The 21,520-nt window shown below is 36.3% G+C and overlaps 1 protein-coding gene and 3 pseudogenes across 9 annotated transcripts in view; all 4 read left to right on the top strand.

The window, feature by feature from the left end:
- The window catches only part of LOC120486657 (ribonuclease-like 3 pseudogene), a 39,527-nt pseudogene that overhangs the window by 15,993 nt on the left and 2,014 nt on the right, over positions 1 to 21,520 (top strand). The window contains exon 1 of one of the 4 annotated variants that reach the window (XR_016146922.1): positions 3,497 to 3,575. The exons of 1 other annotated variant lie outside the window; for it this stretch is intronic. The product of XR_016146922.1 is annotated as a ribonuclease-like 3 pseudogene, transcript variant X1 (transcript). Of the gene's footprint in view, positions 1 to 3,496; positions 3,576 to 6,613; positions 6,740 to 21,520 lie in introns of those variants that run through there. 2 more of the 4 variants (XR_016146925.1, XR_016146924.1) reach the window with 2 other exon arrangements.
- LOC120486646 (ribonuclease-like 3 pseudogene) lies at positions 3,490 to 4,963 on the top strand (annotated as a pseudogene). 2 transcript variants are annotated; one of them, XR_016146926.1, is made up of 2 exons: positions 3,490 to 3,575; positions 3,951 to 4,963. The product of XR_016146926.1 is annotated as a ribonuclease-like 3 pseudogene, transcript variant X1 (transcript). The 2 variants fall into 2 exon arrangements; XR_016146927.1 differs by having other exon boundaries at positions 3,492 to 3,575; positions 3,954 to 4,963.
- Positions 12,085 to 14,290, top strand: LOC120487986 (ribonuclease-like 3). Of its 2 annotated transcripts, XM_089121692.1 has the most exons (3): positions 12,085 to 12,315; positions 12,893 to 12,958; positions 13,376 to 14,290. In XM_089121692.1, the coding sequence occupies exon 3, from the start codon at positions 13,382 to 13,384 to the stop codon at positions 13,799 to 13,801; it is 420 nt and encodes a 139-aa protein (XP_088977818.1). In that variant the 5' UTR covers positions 12,085 to 12,315; positions 12,893 to 12,958; positions 13,376 to 13,381; the 3' UTR covers positions 13,802 to 14,290. The 2 variants fall into 2 exon arrangements, with proteins under 2 accessions (XP_088977818.1, XP_088977817.1); XM_089121691.1 differs by lacking the exon at positions 12,085 to 12,315 and having other exon boundaries at positions 12,838 to 12,958.
- Positions 17,567 to 21,103, top strand: LOC120487981 (uncharacterized; annotated as a pseudogene). Its single transcript, XR_016146774.1, has 2 exons — positions 17,567 to 17,747; positions 18,868 to 21,103. The product of XR_016146774.1 is annotated as an uncharacterized LOC120487981 (transcript).

The raw sequence follows: 21,520 nt of genomic DNA, 5'->3' as shown, positions 1-21,520 counted from the left end.
GACGTCAGCACCTGGCGGCCATCTTGTCACAGGCAGCTCGCCCACTGGTTGCATGTACATGTACTTTTTAAATAACCGTAACTTTCTCAATTTTATACCGATTTTCAAACGGTCTGGTTTTTTATAAATGGCAGAGATGTAGTTATGATACTGCATAGGCTACTAATGAATAATAAGTGTAATAAATAATCATCCAGAATTATAGCCACGTTAATAACATTTGTAAGAAACCAAACTGTTTGTAAATCCGTCAAGATTTCAACGAGATAAGAGTATTTCTTACATCAGATACCACAGAGCCCATCAGAAAGCCTGTCTGTGACAAGATCGATGGCCGCCGGTGAGGACGATGGAAACTCCGCCGTAACACATCTAGCCTTTATATATCTATGACTTCTCGCCTACTCTTTTGTAAATACTGACGTTTCGAATGTACTGCTTCTTTCAAGGCTACTGTTTTCGCCTACTGTTCTCGCCTACTAAGTACGGTGGCCGAGAGAGCTCAACGCACTGCAAATAAGACAACACATACAAATAGAAAAAAACACATGCAAATAGAAAAAAACACCAACGAATTCAAATCGATTTTACACAACACGTGTGCTTCAAATGCTCAGAGCACAACCAAATACGGAATGCGCTGCAAATATGGAAATGCACTGCAATTACAGAAACGCGCTGTAAAAGTTCACAACACAACGGACATTTCTCTGGGGGGACTACAACAAGTGACGAACCCGGCTAAGTGCCAAATGTTTTTGAAACAAAAAGCAATATGCATTGCATTAACCCTACTTGTATTTGAATGCATTTTGTTGTAAGGGTTTGCATCTGAATATTTAAGCAGTGAATATTTAAATTCGAAACATTTCAAATTCATTTTCATTAGTAAAATTTCCATACTCCATATTCACCTTTCATATTTCACAAACTGATTTAAAATACAACCTATAATATTCAACAGGCGGTTTTTGGTGCATTTTATTTAGCTTTGCAAATTCACTTCCACAAATGCAGTGGATCACATTCGACAGTAAATTCAACATTGACATCCAGGAACTGCAGGAAACGCAGTGGATTATCGTGCATTATCTCCTTCTGCTGTTAGTCGATCTCAGAAGCAGGGGGTGCAAGCGCGTGTCGGCCATTTGTTTCCTTTAAAAACAGTTCAGCTGCCTATACTGCCTCCAATTGTTCCAGGGGAAAACTGGATATTGTCAGGCATCTCGACATCTGATGTTCAGCAGCTGCTGAGGTGAGTGCAGGTGTGGTGACGGCTGACTAAGTGCAGGTGGGTGGGGACCAGGAGGAATGCTGGGAAGTGTAGTGACAGGTTACTGAGTTGGTGACTGTGACATCTACAATCTTATTTTTGCTTCACCATTATTACACATTAATTATATTGCCTTTACACGGAATAAATGTATCTGTCGCACGACAGTCATCTGGATATGTGGTTCTCAGCACACTTGTATGTATTTCTTTTTAATGTCAATTTTAGACCCATGATTATTTGGGAGGTCATAACACTGAACTGTACTTCATGTTGTATGCGGAAGTTGTAATAAATGAGAAAATACAGTGCCAATATTAATTAATTTTGGTAATGCCACATTCTGTTGTTTTCTTCTAGCAGTTCTCTTAAGCTTTCACTGGAGCAATAGTGTTGTTGCTGATATAATGTGTTAAATGTATTTCTGCCATTTGATTATTATCTTAATTCTTGTGTAAGGCTGCTCTTGTGTAACTTCTTGTCATTATGTTATGTGCACATCATGGATCTAGACAAAACAAGAACTATGTCCAAACACACGTATACATTCACACACAAACGGAAACTCAAGTCAGAAACTATTTGAACATTTAACCGCTCAATATTATATTTCTGGTAACACTTACGGGCCTACATTTACATTACATTACATTACATTTAATTACATTTATTCCTGTAATAAATGTATAAGTAGTTCTACCGTTATTAACTTATTCATTATATTCATTTGATTGATTTACTGTGTCTTTTGCTCATACTTCATGTCCCTTTCAAATGTCTCCTAGATCAAAATCGAACAGGAAGGCTAATTCTTGTGGCCACAGGTTTTTGTTTTTTTCCTGAAAGTCTATAAAGTAGAATGATATTGTGGGTTTTGATGAAGATCGAATGATCAAGCTTGCGGGACAAGCCGATGGGTCGATCATAAGTTAATTCACACAAATGTCATTATGACAAGTGAGCTAATTTTTACCCGTTTGTAAAACGTGATCTGTGTAATTAATTGCAATCAACTTGTGGTTAATTGCCAAGATACACATGCATGCATGCAGGTAAAATAACATTTCATCCCTTATCGGTTGAAAGTATCAGTGTTGCCGTGTACTGTGAGTGCTCGTAAAAATTGGTTGCAATCTGAAACATCACCGATAGAGGGCGCTAAAAAATACATATAGCATCTTTAAGAGCGAGTGGGTAAATCACACCACTGTAGAAAAAAACATTTAAAATATGCATTTTATTTTACCATCTTCTACATCTATCATTTCAGAACTACATTTTTTTTTTTTTAGATTTGCGTGTCTAATCATTAGACCTTGAACCTTTAAAAGGGATAGTTCACTTTGAAATTAATTTTGATATGTTTTTTCTTACCTCAAGGGCATCCAAGATGTAGGTGTCTTTGTTTCTGCAGTATTTTCAATTTTGATATTTTTAGGTCAAACTGTTCTTGTCTATCAGTCATACACTGGAGGCTAAGGGGGTCCACCTCAAAGAGCATGCACAGAGAAGTCAAAATTAAACATGATTTAATGACTCGTAAATGTAATTACACATTGATGGCCTAAGACACGAAACGAGCGATTTGTGTGAGAAAACGAACAGTGTTTATATCGTTTTACCTCTTGTAATCACAGCCACGTCCAACTGATCTGAGGGCACATGCGCTTTGTTTTCTCACACAAACCGCTCGTTTCGTGTCTTAGGCCATCAATGTGTACTTACATTTACGAGTCATTAAATCATGTTTAATTTGGACTTCATGTGCATGCTCTTTGAGGTGGTGACCATAAACCTTGTTGTGGCAAAAATACTGTTAAACATCATCACTAAAATCATATAGGGTCGCTAAGGCCCCGAGGTGTGTAAGTATATTTTTATGCACAACAATTAAATCTTTGATGACTGAATACGTGCAAATCACCTTTATGTCCCAAGCAATGATGAGGACAGTGATGATGCAATAAATATCCAATCAACAGTGTGAATCACAACACATATTTTAGATCATATATATATATATGAAGGATCTCATATCAACTAGACTTTGAAACATCAATGTTTTCCTTTTTGAATATTTGCAAGCAAATAAGGGCGATGAAATTCCCGTCAACTGAATGACTTGGTCAAGGTCGTGTTTAAAGGTCACGTGAGGTTTGCAATAAAAACTCCTGCGATACTGACGGACAACACTGAAGTCTAAACTTGTGCTTGCAAGTTTCGGTTTGTTCATTCTGTAATTGTTGATATTGTGAAGCCTTCAGGCAAAAGAAGAGCAAGATATTCATTTACCCACAACAAGGTAAGAAATTCAGAACTTTATAGGAAGTATAAAATATATAATACAGAAAAACAAAGGGACCGCCACAGCTGGGTTAAACTATACAAGTAAAAACAAAAGAAGGGTCCAATCATTTATTTTATTGAGTAGCCTACACTCTAAAAAATGCTGGGTTGTTTTAACCCAACTTTGGGTCAAATATGGACTAACTCAGCCGTTGGGTTAAACTTTTACATTACATTTTTAACCCAGCATTTTGGGTTTGTCCATATTTGACCCAAAATTGGGTTAAAACAACCCAGCATTTTTTAGAGTGTATGTTCTTAATGAATTACAACCAAACTGCTTTAAGAAGTCTAATGTCAGTAAAGGTGTGTTGATGTGTGTGTTGTTCAGCAGGTCATGGAGATTCATCCGTCTGCTGTGATTCTGCTGCTGGTCGTGTGTGTGTCGTTCTCCACTCATGCTCAACCAGCAGATATAAAGCGTCGGTATCAAAAATTCCTCAATCAGCATTTGGGTCCTGATATGAATGTGCAGAAGTGCACCAGTGAAATGAGAACGAGAAACATCACTGGAACTGACGGAGGATGCAAACCTGTCAACACCTTCATACAAGCAAATGAAAACCAGCTGAAAGCAGTTTGTGATAAAAGAAATCAACTGAACAAAGACAGAAACCTGTTTAAGAGCGGCCAGCAGTTTCCTGTGGTCACGTGTAGATTTCAGACTGGGTTGAGACCCCCAAACTGTGAATATCGTAGAGGGGGTTTGTCCACTCGATATATAGTGTTGGGGTGTGTGGGTGGCTGGCCTGTACATTATAACAATACAAAAACAATACAATATTTTTAAATAATTTATTCACTTCTCATTTTCTGTATGTCTTTGTTTGCCAAGTGGAAAAACAACAACAACAATCAAACGATCAGAATCAAGCTTGAAGCAAATAAAAAAGAAGAATAAATACTTGACCGCAGTAAGAGGTTTGCGTGTTGTAGTTTTTAATCAGTTCTTGTGCTGTAAACATGACACAGTTTGAGAGCAAAGTCTATGAAGCACAGCAGAACATGAACACACCATTTATACTGAACATACTTAATTGTATTTGAGAAAAATCAGGAACATTTGGTTTTTTTATTTCCTTTCGAAGAACAGTAAGTTCAACTTTTCTTAAAAGAAAATGAACCCCTCTCACAGTCTTTATGAGACTCTGATATGAACAAGAATATCTTCACTGTCTCTCATCATTTACCTTAAAAGATGTTACTTAAAAATGTTAAAATGTTGCACCTTAAAAATGTTACTAATGAGTTGGTCCACTTTATACAATTAGTTCAAAGACATTGTTATCAACAGGTATCTCTATATCACAATCACACCACAGTGAATAAAACATTTGAAATGTGCTTTTTATTTTCCCATATTCTACATTTCATTTCTGGTCTGCAATTAACTTTGTGTGTCTAATCATTATACACTCTCAGAAAAAAGGTACAAAAAAGCTGTCACTGGGTTTGTACCTTTTCAAAAGGTAAACTTTTGTCCATTTTAGGTGTTGATAAGTAAATTTTAGGTGCTAATATGTAAATTTTAGGTGCTGATAAGTACATTTTTTGGTGCTAATATGTACATTGGCGCTAATAAGTAAAGTTTAGGTGTTAATATGTACATTTTAGGTGCTAATAAGTAAATTTTAGGTCCTAATATGTCAATTTTAGGTGCTAATAAGTACATTTTAGGTGCTAATATGTAAATTCTAGGTGCTAAGTACATTTTAGGTGCCAATATGTCAATTTTAGGTGCTAATAAGTAAATTTTAGGTCCTAATATGTCAATTTTAGGTGCTAATAAGTACATTTTAGGTGCTAATATGTAAATTCTAGGTGCTAAGTACATTTTAGGTGCTAACATGTCAATTTTAGGTGCTAATAAGTATATTTTAGGTCCTAATATGTCAATTTTAGGTGCTAATAAGTACATTTTAGGTGCTAATAAGTACATTTTAGGTGCTAATATGTAAATTCTAGGTGCTAAGTACATTTTAGGTGCTAATATGTACATTTTAGGTGCTAATATGTAAATTTTAGGTGCTAATAAGTAAATTTTAGGTCCTAATATGTCAATTTTAGGTGCTAATAAGTACATTTTAGGTGCTAATATGTAAATTCTAGGTGTTAAGTACATTTTAGGTGCTAATATGTAAATTTTAGGTGCTAATAAGTAAATTTTAGGTCCTAATATGTCAATTTTAGGTGCTAATAAGTACATTTTAGGTGCTAATATGTAAATTTTAGGTGCTAATAAGTACATTTTCGGTGCTAATATGTGAATTTTATGTGCTAATAAGTAAATTTTAGGTGCTAATAAGTAAATTTTAGGTCCTAATATGTCAATTTTAGGTGCTAATAAGTACATTTTAGGTGCTAATATGTAAATTCTAGGTGCTAATAAGTACATTTTCGGTGCTAATATGTAAATTTTATGTGCTATTATAAACATTTTAGGTGCTAATTTGTACCATTAAGGTACCAATATGCACCCGTTAGGTACAAAAGTGTATCTTTTGAAAAGGCACAGCCCCAGTGACAGCTTTTGTACCTTTTTTTCTGAGAGTGTATTGGCATCAGTTACTTCATCTGACAAACATCGATTTAGAGTAAAACAATCAAATCAACAGTGTGAATCACAACAATAGTTTAAAACTCTAGATAAAGGAGCTGTGATGTAGTATTAACTAGACTTTGAAACATCATTAATGCTATGTAAGACTGCTCTTGTGTAACTACTTTTGTTATGGGACAGGACACACCTCAAACCAAGAACTAGGTCTAGACACACTTACACATTCACAAGCAAACGGGAACTCGTGTATACATTTGAATATTTAACTGCTCGTTATTTTATTTCTTAATATGCTATATATGGTAGGGTTGATCTTTGAGTAATATGATTGGATGGTCTGAACATCATGGATGATTCTGCTTTATCTTGGGTATAAATATGACCCGTCTCTGCATTTGCTTGATCATCTCCTGAGACCTCACGACTCTGCTGAAACACATCTGATCTGAAGAACCTGAAGATTCATCTCACCTCAAGATTAAGCCTGACTGCATTCACTTGGACTGCGAAGGTGCATCGTAATACAGAGGTTTACTATCCCAGACTATAGACTGCAACCTGTGAGTACATATTTGTTGCATGTGTACATTTTTGGTGGAAAAGGTGGTCTATCAATAATCGGTAACACTTTACTTTGATGGTCCCTTTTGAACGTGCTATTGACTATAAGTAACTTTGCAATTACATGTCAATTAACTCTCATTGGAGTATTAGACTGTCCAACGCATTCTCATCCAAAGGTGTCATCTACGACACTTTTGCAAAAAGCATAAACATCCAACTCACATGGCACCCTTAACCGTCAAATAAGACGCTTCGGTTATGGTTAAGTTTAGGTATGGGGTAGGGTTAGGGTTAGACCACTAGGAGGCGCCTTCTGCCCAAATATATCTGCGCCTCATTTGACGTTAAAGGGTGCCATGTGCGTCGGATGTTTACGCTTTTGCAAAAGCGTCATATACGACGCTAAATATCCGCAAATACTTTATTGAGATGCTCCCCAACAGATATTTTACTGAATATAAGTAATTTTGCAACTATATGTAACTTAATCTAACTCTATTAATATACAACCTTACTTATAGTCAACAGAATGTTTTAAAGGGACCATCAAAATAAATTTGAACCCAATAATATTCAATGCATTGAGTAATAATAAAAAAAAAAATATATATATATATATATATATATATATATATATATATATATTTGTCTTGACTCAACGTAATGGACTTGATGGAAACAAAGAACAGTCAAAAACACTTTTACACAAATACAGAAAACACAGGGATTGGAATCAACTATGGAGAAAATGTGCACAGATGGGTCAAATTAACTAAGATATGTGCAAGAAAAAATAAAGGAAGGGTCTCAACAGTATTTTATTTACTAATCTGCTTTATAAGTTGAATGTCAGTAAAGGTGTTCTGATGTGTGTGTTGTTCAACAGGTCATGGAGATTCATCAGTCTGCTGTGATTCTGCTGTTGGTCGTGTGTGTGTCGTTCTCCACTCGTGTTCAACTAAAACCTAATCAAAATTTCGTCAAATCGCATGTGGCTCCTCTTAATATGAGTGTGAAGAACTGTGACAGTGTAATCAGGGGGAGAAACATCACTGCAACCGGCGGTCAGTGCAAACGTAACACCTTCATACGAGCAAATATAACTGCTATTCAGTCGTCCATTTGTGCCAAACGAACTGGCCAGTTCATGAGCAACAAGACATATCTTTTGGTCAAGTGTGATTTAAAAGCTGGGACGAGACCCCCCTGTAAATATACAGGGACGTCGATCCGTGCCCGTATAGTGTTGGGTTGTGTCCGAGGCAGCCCTATACGTTATGTAGGCTACATCACGTACTGAAGAAAGGCTGAATAGAGCACCACAGAGCTTTATTTGCTAATCATTTGTTCACTTCACCTTTCCAATCTTTTTTTTTTCAAGTGCAAAAGTGAGTCAATCAATCATGAAGCCAAAAATAAAATAGATGAATAAATACAAAATAAAAAAAAAGGATCTCTGTCTTTATGAGACGAGAATATATTCACTGTCTATCATCATTTACCTTAAAATGAGCATAATTTTAAAAATATCTTTACAATATTTCTGCAAGTTGATGTACTGCTTTTCTTCATGCATGCCTCTGTGTGTAATTGTGTTTTTCATGTGAAGATTCGGCTAGTCTACTGAATTTAAGCACTCTGTTAACACTTTTTAAGCATTAAAAAACTTTTTAATGGGAGTAGTGATTGAGCAAAAACAGACGAGGGGAGAAAGACACAGATGTTTTTACAGCTGTCTGTAAACCTCAATAAAACTTCTCTAACATTAAACTCGTCTGATGGATTGTCTTGCATCTCGAACAAAAAATATCCAATTACTTAATGTATTTTTCTTTGCTCTTTTTTTTCAAAGTGTAAATGACAAGTTATCAACCACTTCATATTTGGTTTCTTTTTTACATCCACACATTAAAATAAATGAATTAGAATGAATCATTTACAAACAGAATTGTTTTATGACCATATTTTTAATATTTGGAGCCAGTGGTTCTCAAGAAAAGTCTCCAAAATTAAAAAAAAAAAATTGCCAAATTGTAGAGACGGCCAATCAAATCAAAGTTTAACTTTTCGCAGAAGAGGAACGTGAATTTCAGCGCAAAGACTCAATTTAACGGTGAAAGAGAGTGAGGTACGATTTCGCAAAATATAACAATTTATAGTAACAAATAATCGTGAATGAAATTCCCATCAACGAGTTAAACAGGTTGTACGGGACATGTGAGTGTCTTTAATTATTCCACAAGTTTTGACGCGTTCTTCTTGCCTTTACTTACACTTGAAGTCGTGTAGTTCGTTTATCACTGTTTATTCTTCCAAATCAACAAAACATCACGTTACATAGGCTACAGCATAATCCTCTTGTTTAGCGATGTCTTCTCAACAACTTGTTTGTAGAAAAACTATAGCCTACTTATTAAAACGGTCAAGCTTTGTGTTCTTCCAACGAGCCTCTGCACTAATTGCATGAGCTCCTAACTTTTCTTCCATGTGCTACAAAATGAACGTTACTGCACATGCGCAGAGAGAACAAATATAAATTAAAGAAGTATATTTAACAGGAAAATACTAATTAACATAAATAATGATTGTATCAAATTTACACAATAAAATATGAAAATATGCATTTTGAAATGTGAAATACGGCTCTTACACACAGGTTGTGTTTGCACTGTCCATTACTTTTAAACTCATCAAGATCGATTTGAAGCTTTTTGTATATGGTGGACGAGAGAGCTCAACATGCTGCAACTGAAGAAAGACGTAGAAATAGAAAAACAGCTGTCGCGGCCCGCGACATCCGTGGATAAACCGTGGATATTCGCGGCGTCCAACAGCCACGCAGAGGCTCTGAAGCGGGATGACTCCTGACTCGCTTGCACTCATTGCTCATATCGTTAACAAAACAATAGACTGAAGATCTTCACTTGATTTCACCTTTATTTTCGGTATCACATGTAGACATGATTCATTGAATCGCAATGCGGTCAACAGAAACTACCGCCACTCGCCCCTTCCAAACACAGCCTCAAACAATTCAACAAAGGAAATAATTGTTGCCAGTTAACAAAACAAATCAATTGACACTGAACCACGTTTTACAACTTGCTTTATTTTTTCTCTATTAAATCAATCGTTTAAATGTTCTTTAAGATCTTCAATGCTTTAAACTGAGTAGTTCAACAAGTCACAGGTGATAATTTATCACTCAACCACACTACTCAAATTCCCCACACGGGGTCACTGTAATGCTTTAACCAAAGAAAAGAGTATGAACTCAAAATGAATAATTAACCAAAGATATCTTAACAGATAATTTAGTAAAGTCTCAAAGTGTCAATTTTCTCAATGTCTAATCTTTACAAATGTTAGGGCTCACTTTTAGAGTGAAACAATACACTTTCATAGCAAACACAAACACGGTAGTGGCACCCTACACAAACACAAAACCCCTGTTAGCATTTTCATCATGTGCTTTCAAACACCATGTCACAAGAATCAAATATAACATACACAGGATATCATACACGTTATTCACATTTCTTATGCACTTTACATTGAAAATTGACTTACCGAACTCTTTTATAGCTAGAGATTTCAAAATGCAGTCACGTGCAATCAAACATCTTCGATCATCTCGAACTATCCGCAAAATACACATACACAAGATGAAACAAATTTTTTAGATTTTCTAGATTAAATGATTATCATCACATTTACTCACATAGAGCATCAATTAAATCAAGGATGATACTCGACACACGGCTGGATTAATCTCATGCACTGTTGTTTTCCGTTTCTCTCTGCATGCAATGCATTGCGCGCTATTAACACGTCATCATCAGGGGCTCGCTTTTCTTAAAGGGGTCATGAACTGGCTTTTTAAATGTTATTATATTGTTGTCTGATGTCAACTTATAACGTTCGCTTGGTTTTTGCATTCAAAAACATCAAAATGAACAAGTAATAGGCTATTTTGTACCCTGGTTATGAGCCTACCTAAAAAACAGTCAGTTTTTATGGGCGTGTCGCACTGAAGACTTGGAAGTAAACACCCACTGCTGCGAGTGGAGGACAGTTTTGCATATTATAATGAGTTTCACTTACCCGTCGGTGTACGTGGGGGAAAACGTCCTATGTTGTCAAATGGCAACCGGATTCGCCCATACATGTTCAACCCAGAGTCCGTGTGTTGCACAATATTCCTGTCAGATCCAATATAGACGGCACAGCACCGTTCTTTACTCTTAATCGGTCTGCAAATCCAGTCTTGTTGACAAAACAATCCTCAGTGAAATGAAGCGAACAGACGACGATGTTTTACCTCATCAGCTGGAACGTCATTAAAAATAAATTTTATCCATGCAGTCCTATTGGAATCCACAGGAAGCTTATACAGCGACTGTCTTGCACAACCAGGCACTGCACAATATTCTGTATTGCTCCGTAGCGATCCAGTTTGTCATCACGAGGTAAGCATGTACATGTATGATACTTATGTGTGTAATGCGCGAATCGGTGGGCGGGGCTAAACCTGCCGTGGTGAAGCAGGCCTTCTGTGGGGGTGGTGTTTTATCCTCTTTGTCGTCATAGTTCCCCACTTTTAAAAACGAGTCGTTTTTAGAGGCTGTGTCAATAAAAGCTTTTATTGGACTAACAAGGACGTTTTCAGTTCTGAAACTTACAGTATATTCTTATAATATGATGACCTCTTAGATGTCAAAAGCTCAAGGAAAATTCGATTTCTCAGTTCATCACCCCTATAAAGGGGAAGTACTTTTTTACAAGTTCAAACACCACCCGGCTACATAATAAAGAAAACGGAAGTGATCACCTGTGCCCACGTGACAGTGAATAACCAATAATAAATAGAAAACAAGTAATGCTCCTACAGTGGATATAGGGCGGATGATGCATAGACTGTAAAAGAAATGGACAGAGAGACCCCATTGATTTCAACAGAGAAGACTGAAGCCCGAATATTGCACTTCCTGTCTGATGCAGGCTAAAACTGAGCGTGACGACAGTCTGACCGTTTTTTAATCTTCTAGTAGCTGTGCCACAACAAATCTGAATCACCTAATTCCTCAAAAACGTTGTCCTTTGGTAATGCCACATTCTGTTGTTTTCTTAGCAGTTCTCTTAAGCTTTCACTGCAGCAATAGTGTTGTTGCTGATATAATGTGTTTAAGCTTTTTCTGCCATTTGATTATTATCACAGTACTTGTGTAAGGCTGCTCTTGTGTAACTTCTTGTCGTTATGTTATGTGCACATCATGGACACACCGTGACAAAACAAGAACTATGTCTAAACACACTTAAACATTCACACACAAATGGAAACTCAAGTCAGATCCTACATTTAACATTTTAATGCTCACTATTATATTTCTGGTAACACTTATGGTTCAATCGATAATGAATAACTACACAGGTCCAAATGAGTAATATTAAATAATAAAATCACTATATGATATTTTGATGGCTGATGACTCAATATGTTCCAGTAGTCTCCATGACTCTATATGGATTCAATGCGACTCCAGAGGAATGCCCGAAAACAGGGCACAGACAGGTAAGGTCCCGACAACTGCATTTAAAAATCAGTTTCTTTAAAATTATTCAGCTGATAAATAGTTCTCTAGGAAATAGGCTAATTATTAGTTTTACTAAATCATAAGTCTGCTATGCCACATATTGATAATGCAAACAACCTTGTGTATTCGTTTACAGTAGCAGTTAAAATATTAATGTGGTGTTAGTCATTGGTCCTGCATTAGTTGTTTAGTTTTGCATGAATTATTACATCACATTTTCAGTTATTGATTAGTTATACCACTTTCATGTGTGTGCTATTACGTACTAATTTGTTAATCAGAGTTTCTTGTTAGTTAATAGTTACTAGATTCTTAATATTGGGTTACTCATTTTTTCCGCTGTAGATATTCATTAGTGAATGAACCGTATTTAAAGAGTTACCATATTTCTTAATATGCTATATATGGTAGGGTTGATCTTTGAGTAATATGATTGGATGGTCTGAACATCATGGATGATTCTGCTTTATCTTGGGTATAAATATGACCCATCTCTGCGTCTGCTTGATCATCTCCTGAGATCTCACGACCCTGCGAAACACATCTGATCTACAGATTACCTGAAGATTCGTGAAGGTGCATCATAAAACAGGCCAGAGGTGTATTAGTCCCAGACTGCCTGTGAGTATCAGTTCACATATATCACTCAACACACTTGTAGCATGCAAGTCTTTTTTTTTCTTTTTTCTTTTTTGGAAAAAGGTCTATCAATAATCTTCAAAGCATAAGTATTGAAAAGCAACATACTTTTGAGAAAAATGTTTTATGGGGTGATTTACCTTGACTTTAAATGTTAAGAACTTTAATATTATACACAAGATATTTGTCTTGACTCAATGGAATGGACTTGATGGAATCAAAGAAGAGTCAAAAACAATTTTACACAAATACAGAAAACAAAGGGATTGTTATCATCTATGGAGAAAACGTGCACAGATGGGTCAATTTAAATGAACTAAGACACAGTATGTGCAAGTAAAAATAAAGGAAGGGTCTCGAATGTCAGTAAAGGTGTTCTGATGTGTGTGTGTTGTTCAGCAAGTCATGGAGATTCATCAGTCTGCTGTGATTCTGCTGCTGGTCTTGTGTGTGTCGTTCTCCACTCATGCTCAACCACCCGGTTATCAACATTTCCGCAATCAGCATGTGGGTCCTCTTGTGAACGTGGAAATGTGTACCAATGTAATCATGGAGAGACGCATCACTGCACCTGACGGTAGCTGCAAACCTGTCAACACCTTCATACAAGCAAATGAAAATGTCATCAACCCAGTTTGTGGCAGAGGAGGAACTCCACAGGGCGGAAACCTGTTTAGGAGCAACAATCCTTTTAACGTGGTCACGTGTAGATTACAGCCTGGGTCGACACAGCCATACTGTGTTTATCGTAGAGGGCAGTTGTCCACTCGTAATATAGTGTTAGGGTGTGTACGCGGCTGGCCTGTACATTATCAAAATGAGTAAAGTACAGATGACATCAGGCTGAATAGAGCAGCTTTATTTGCTAATCATTTGTTCACTTCTCCTTTCCCATCTTTCTTTGTTTTTCAAGTGCAAAAAGAGAAGAAAAAGTGAGTCAATCATGAAGCCAAACATAAAATAAATACAAATAGAAAATGTAAACCTCTCTCTTTATGAGACTCTGATATGAATGTGAACGAGAATATCTTCACTCATTTACCTTAAACGAGAATGATGTTAAAATATCTTTACAATATTTCTTTAAGTTGATGGTGTATTCCTCACTTCTTTATTCATGTCTCTGTGTGTAATTGTGTTTTTCATGTGCAAGATTTGACTAGTCTACTGAATTTATTCACTCTGTTAACGCTTTTTGAGCATTAAAAAAATGTTTAATGGGAGTAGTGAATGAGCAAAAACAGACGAGGGGAGAAAGACACAGATGTTTTTACAGCTGTCTGTAAAACTCAATAAAACTTCTCTAACATTAAACTCGTCTGATGGATTGTCTTGCATCTCAAACTGAAGGAAAAATACCCAATTGCTTAATTTATTTGTCTTTGCTCTATTTTTTTTTTCAAAGCGTAAATGACAAAATATCATCCACTTCATATTTTGCTTCTTTTTCATATAGACACATTAAAATCAATGAATTATTGTGAACCATTTATGAACAGAATGTTTTATGACCACATTTGCAATATTTAGAGCCAGTGGTTCTCGAAGACAAGTCCCCCCAAATTTAAAAATGTCCAAATTGTTTAAATCGTCAATCAAATCAAAACTTTTACTTTTCGCAAAAGCAGAGTGTGATTTCCAGCATGAAGACTCAGTTTAACATTGAAAGAGAGTGAGGTATGATTTAGCGAAAAGGTAAAGGTAACCCATTAGTAATCTAGTGTTACTACTGTACATCATTCTAAAGGAATTACTAATATACATATACAGTTTTATTAAAGTTGAATTAGCTGACCTTCTTGTTTTTACTCTTTAACCCCTTAACTGTCACCCCCCCCCCCCCCCCTTTTTGAGAATGGGGGTTAAATGCTCTATTCACACTTAAATGGTTGTAATTTAAGAATGCCTTGGAATATATACCCAAGTTTGGTCTTGTTTTGGAAACACTCAGCAGAATATTGCTGAAGTGAAAACACTTCAAAAAATGAAAGTATGAAAACGTTATGGAAGTTTTAATTCACAGTAAATCAAATATACTGTACTATATATTTTTTTTGTATAAAATATATATTTTACAAAATATTTTTACTCTAAAATTACTATAAAATCAAAGCCATAAATCTAACCAAGTTATGTTCCAAATTTGAAGTTGATATCACAAAAATTGAAGTTCCCATGAGATTTTGTTTAGGCGTAGTACCAAAAATAGCCACCGGGTGCCATTGAATTCCATTGAATTTAGTTGTGTACATTCTGCCTTAACAATAATACATTTCTGTCCAAATATCAATTTTGTCACAAAATTTGGAACCTTCAGACTCAGACCTTTCTGACAATATGTGTTTTGTCAAGATTAATAAAGGTTTTGATCATAAATTATGAAATATAAGGATGTCCAAAAGGGGAGGAGCCTCATCAAATAAGTACCGTTTCTATGGTAACGCAACGTTCAATTATAAAATGGTTTTCACAGGATGAATTCTGAGTTTATAAGCTTTCAAATGATACCTAATTTATGATAACTACTAAAATGTGTGATATAATAAAAAAGGCGATAAAAATATTATTATATTTTAGAGGATAATATATACATATATATTATCATTTTTAGAGGATAATTTTATACTATACTTTTTATTTTTATTGAAAACTACTAGATTATATGTTTTATTATGAACTTTTAGCATAAAAACAGAAGTTTCAATGATTAAAAGTGGGTGCATCAACTTTTTGTGACAAAGGTCAGACCTCCTGTTATGATGCAGATTTTTTTAGGTGCACTTTTGTCATAAATTGATTAATTACTCTTCCTACATCATTTTTAACACAAAACAGGGGTCGAATATTTAATTAGAAGTCTTAGACCTTTCCAAAAATATATAATTTGTCATAATTAGATTAGGATTTAATAGAAATATAGTGAAGTAAAGTTAGGCGTCCCGGTACCGGGACGGTGACAGTTAAGGTTAAAGGGTACCCCGATTAGTGAGGCATGTTGGCCTTATAAGATTAACGTGGGCGTCAGCTATAAAAAGGTGATACAAAAACACTCCACATGTTTTTGATTTTAATAAAAACAGTCGAAGATCCGTTCACTCGTAGGCCGCCGTAGTTATTTACGTCTCAATGCATTCTGAGGTTGTAGCCAATTTTGACAGTAGTGAGATGAACACGTCTGCCGTTCAGCCTTTTCAGTTTGAACCCAAACGCACAGTAGGCTTAAATCAAGAGAATAACGATAGGCGTACTCAAGATTTACATGAAAATGAAGATTATCAGAGAGTTGAAGAACCAAGATGGGGCAGTTCTCTTAAGCTTTCACTGCAGCAATAGTGTTGTTGCTGATATAATGTGTTTAAGTTTTTTTCTGCCATTTGATTATTATCACAGTACTTGTGTAAGGCTGCTCTTGTGTAACTTCTTTTCGTTATGTTATGTGCACATCATGGACACACCGTGACAAAACAAGAACTATATCTTCACACACAAACGGAAACTCAAGTCAGATGAACATTTAACATTTAGAAAGTAATGCAAGTGGTAATCACTTAACTAATCAACTATATTTTTATGCTTCCCAGATAATTCATGAAAAACTATTCAACAACTAATGCAGGACAAATGACTAGACGTATGACTCAAGTGTTACAAACTTCTGAAGGAACTACTAAATATTTGGATCCATATTCTAAAGATCATGACTCAATTGTTACATACCTAAATACACATACACTACAACACTACACACAAGTGTTACTACAATACCATCATCTTCACTTTAGAATACAAATCCAAATATTTAGAAGTAGTATCACTTAAGTCTTTATTACTATGATTCTTACAGTAGTTACTAATAAAAAGCCAATAAACTGTAGAATTTTCTAATCATTCACAAGATATTCACACACACACACACACACACACCCTTATATGAGCTAGGAGACATACATAAAAACATATTTTTTGAGAGGTAGGTTAAATAATAAAATCACTATATGATATTTTGATGGCTGATGACTCAATATGTTCCAGTAGTCTCCATGACTCTATATGGATTCAATGCGACTCCAGAGGAATGCCCGAAAACTGGGCACAGACAGGTAAGGTGCCGACAACTGCATTTAAAAATCAGTTTCTTTAAAATTATTCAGCTGAAATATAGTTCTCTATGAAATAGGCTAATTATTAGTTTTACTAAATCATATCGATAATGCAAACAACATTGTGTATTCGTTTACAGTAGCAGTTAAAATATTAATGTGGTGTTAGTCATTGGTCCTGCATTAGTTGTTGTTTAGTTTTGCATGAATTATTACATCACATTTTCAGTTATTGATTAGTTACACCACTTTCATGTGTGTGCTATTACGTACTAATTTGTTAATCAGAGTTTCTTGTTAGTTAATAGTTACTAGATTCTTAATATTGGGTTACTCATTTTTTCCGCTGTAGATATTCATTAGTGAATGAACCGTATTTAAAGAGTTACCATATTTCTTAATATGCTATATATGGTAGGGTTGATCTTTGAGTAATATGATTGGATGGTCTGAACATCATGGATGATTCTGCTTTATCTTGAGTATAAATATGACCCGTCTCTGCATCTGCTTGATCATCTCCTGAGACCTCACGACACTGCTGAAACACATCTGATCTACAGATAACCTAAAGATTCATCTCACCTCAAGATTAAGCCTGACTGCATTCACTTGGACTTTGTGAAGGTGCATCATAAAACAGGCCAGAGGTGTATAGTCCCGGACTACCTGTGAGTATCAGTTCACATATATCACTCAACACATTTGTAGCATGCAAGTTTTTTTTTTTTTTTTTTTTTGGAAAAAGGTCTATCAATAATCTTCAAAGCATTGGGTGATAAGTATTGAAAAAAGCAACATACTTTGAGAAAAATGTTTTATGGGGTGATTTACCTTGACTTTAAACCAACAAGTATATGTGTGTTAAATTTAACAATGAAGTTTTTGCTGTGTACGAAGAGCCGTAGTTCACTGACAAGCTGAGCCATATCGCATCAATTATCGTTTGCGATATGTTCTCGATATTAACGCGATATGACTCAGCTTGTCAGTGATCTACGGCTCTTTGTAGTAAATGCGCTCCATCTGAAAGCAGGTGAAGGTGATTTACTACTAATCAAGGAACCGGTGTTCTGTCGATCTGTCCTACCTTGTCAGATTTTCCTACCGTAGCGCAAAATCTATCGGTTCATCCTACCTCGTCGTAAAATCCTACTGTCGCGTCTGTGACTAAGTACATAAAATATTTCAGTGTAACTTTGCCGAATTTTCTTATTAGGCCATGTTACGGTGATTTTACAGTGCAAAGTAAGTTACCTCTTCAGATTGTCCTATGAAATAAACGGTAGGATGATTTTACGTTGCAAAATACCTCATCAGATTGTGCGACCAGTATGAAATAAACGAGTAGTATAATCGTGTGTGTGTTTATATTTTACACCAAACAATCAAATCAATTCCCCGCCAATTCATCAATTTAATGTGAGAGTAAACAGTTCTCATTACTGCTATGTAATAATTGACATAAATAGTGAAAAACTTACCTCAGATGAAGAAGATCTCGCGCAAGTACTAAAATATTATGGGCGTGTTGTTCAGCGTGACAAAAATGACGTATTATTGATGTGCGCATGCGCAGTAAGCCTTGTTAGGACAATCTAACGGGTAGGATGGAATGTCAGAACACCTGTTTTACTGATTAGATGCGTATAACAATATCGTGCGATATATCGCCCAGCCCTAGTTATGAATGGGTTTTCATGTACTTGTGCCTAAGACAAGTTTCCTTCAGACACGAAAAAGTTATCTTATCTTATCTTATGACTCCATGTTGTGTTGTCTGTGTTGCAGTCATGGCGTTCCCTTGGCTGTCTGCTTCATTGATCCTTCTCTACTGGACAACATCCTCAGCTCGGTCACATGATCCCATGTCTTCTGTCGTCTCACCACCCCACAGGGTGAAGAGAGACCAGCCTTTTGAAAACAGAGAGAAAGTGCGTGAATCTTTGGAAGTGGCAAACAACTTCCTCACTGTCGTCAAAGACAGTTTTGAAGTGATTGGAAAGACTGATACCAAAAAGTTGTCAAATGTCATGAAGAATCTCGCCAACGTCGCCAGCTTGGCACCTGGCATCGGAGGTCTGATTGCCTCTGTTGTCAACATGGTCTTGATCTTCATCCCTCAGGATGACCCGGTGCTGAATGCCGTGCAGACAGGGTTTGCAGAAGTGAACAGGAAGTTGGACTCTATCTCCATCCAGATCTCCAACCTGGCAACCGATGTAGAATGGTTTAACTACGCCAGCGTCTACTCTCAAGACCCTCCGCATCCTCAACGCCTGGAGCAAGTTCAATGATCTCATTCAGAAAAATCAGTTGGTACAAAATGAAGAGCAGAAACTCCGACTGGCAGAGATATTCGTCAACTACTACGAGAACACAGGAACTGAAGCCAGTGTGGCCAACCTCTACCATTACCTCGTGGTCAAAGACACGTCTCTCAGTGGAAACCTCCACGAACTGCTGAGGAAGAAGTTTAAATGTGACTTTCTAGAAATCAGTAAATATAACGTCTATTTCAGCAGTTTGATGTGGAAGGGGATGGTGCTTAACCAGTTCTACTGGAAACTGATCAGGCTGGATTCATCAGGGATAGAAGCCAAACACAACCAGATGTTCAAGAACGTCTATAAGGCTCAGAAATCAGCTCTGGAATACTGCCTGACCAACCACATTACGTATGTGAAGGAAGATGTGGAGGAGATCAGGAAAGGACTCAGTACTGACAACAAAAATGCCATCGCTGAGAAGGTAAAAGAGTTTCTGGATAAGAAGTACACCTGGTACAGTTGGGTGGTGCTGGTGTACGACACAAAACAGGCTGATTATTACATTCTATATGATCTGACTAAGATTATAGAGGACACGATCACCATCGCTGTGGGATACACTCTGATAGCAAGTGTAGAAGATGAAAATGCAGTTAGAAAGGCAGCCGATAATTGCTTTATAGAAAAACAGTGTGAAATTAAGAACAAACTACATGACTGTGGTTATAGCTGGAGGCCTAATCCACATTTTTCTCGTAAATTCAAGTTCACTGAATATGCTAAAGCGACACATGCTGCTTATGGGGAAAATTTTGCTGTGGCTCCAGCACCCATCCACCAAAATGACTGTGGGTTGGCTCAAAGTACAAAAAAAATTTCCAGCTATTACTCCCGTAGGTTGCCTGTCTGCCAACAATGCAACAATGGCATGTGCAAACAGCTGCTGGACTCCAATGAATGGATGTGTGAGTGTTCAGATGGTTACTATGGGGAGAGCTGTGAAAAGAAAAACCCCCCTCACACCGCTATAGTGGTCGATGTACCGGTTGTACCTGATATCAGCATCATTGACACCAAAATGAAAACAATGGAGGTCCAACTCAAGGAGATTCTCAACATCCTCAACCACAAATGTCGTGTCTAATTTGAGATATCTGACCACTGATGGACAACAGGAACGATGACTTTCCACTGAACACACATCAATTGACCGAGCATCTGAGAATGGCACCATGGAGGAAGTAAACAAGTAAACAATGCACAGTCAAGACTCAATTATGTTTAGGCAACAAATCTAGTAAAAGCTCCTCCCAACGGTGAAGCGTGTCAATGTCAGAGATGAGTTGTTTCTTTAGAAAGGTGGAGGATGATGTATTGATCTGTTGTTCTGTCCTCATTTCCATGAATGTCTCCAGCTGATCCGCACGACCCAAACAGTCACTATACTGTACTATTATTAAACATAATAAGCAACAGTTTAATCTGACTACAAAGTTTATTTGATTTTTAAACCATCAACTAAGTTGTTTATTTTGATTAAAAGCTTGAAGGTCCTGAAAATAATTAAATATGAAAAATGAAAGTTATTCATTATACTGTTAAGTTTCTGCAGTCTGTTTCAGCTCATTGTGACTCAGTTGTTCTTGATCTGACCACCAGATGGAGATAATGTGACAGAAAACAAATAACAGCATACTTGTACTGTGCACAATGACTATAACGTTAAATCGAATCTAATAAAAGAATTACTAACTAAAGACTCACTCGTTTTTATGCAACTAAACGTGTGATTTGTTTGAATACAATGCACAAACTACAGTGAGAAATGACGACCACCTTCCATATTGTTTGGTCTTTTTTCCTTTGTTGTTTTAGACTTTAAAAGGTAATTTATCTTCAACCTGGACTCTATGTGTTAATTCAAACACAAGTGTTAAAGTCTGCTAATATCTTCATCTGCGGGCAGGAAAAAATATTCATTTTTATTATTTATTTATTTGTATTTTAGTATATTGGTTTTTAGTTTTAAAGAGGTAAATGATACTTGTCATGACGATATAATTATCACATTCTTTTATTGGTGATTTTGGCAGGTTTTTGAGATCTCTCGGGTGGCTGGAATTCGTCAAACGGATCCATAGACATATACTGTATGTCTATGAAACGGATCTGGC

This window comes from Pimephales promelas, chromosome 2 (genome assembly GCF_988280905.1).
Source record: "Pimephales promelas chromosome 2, fPimPro1.hap1.1, whole genome shotgun sequence".
Taxonomy (NCBI): Eukaryota; Metazoa; Chordata; class Actinopteri; order Cypriniformes; family Leuciscidae; genus Pimephales; species Pimephales promelas.
The sequence above is the reverse complement of the archived record's forward strand: the minus strand, read 5'-3'. Positions and strand labels throughout refer to the sequence as shown.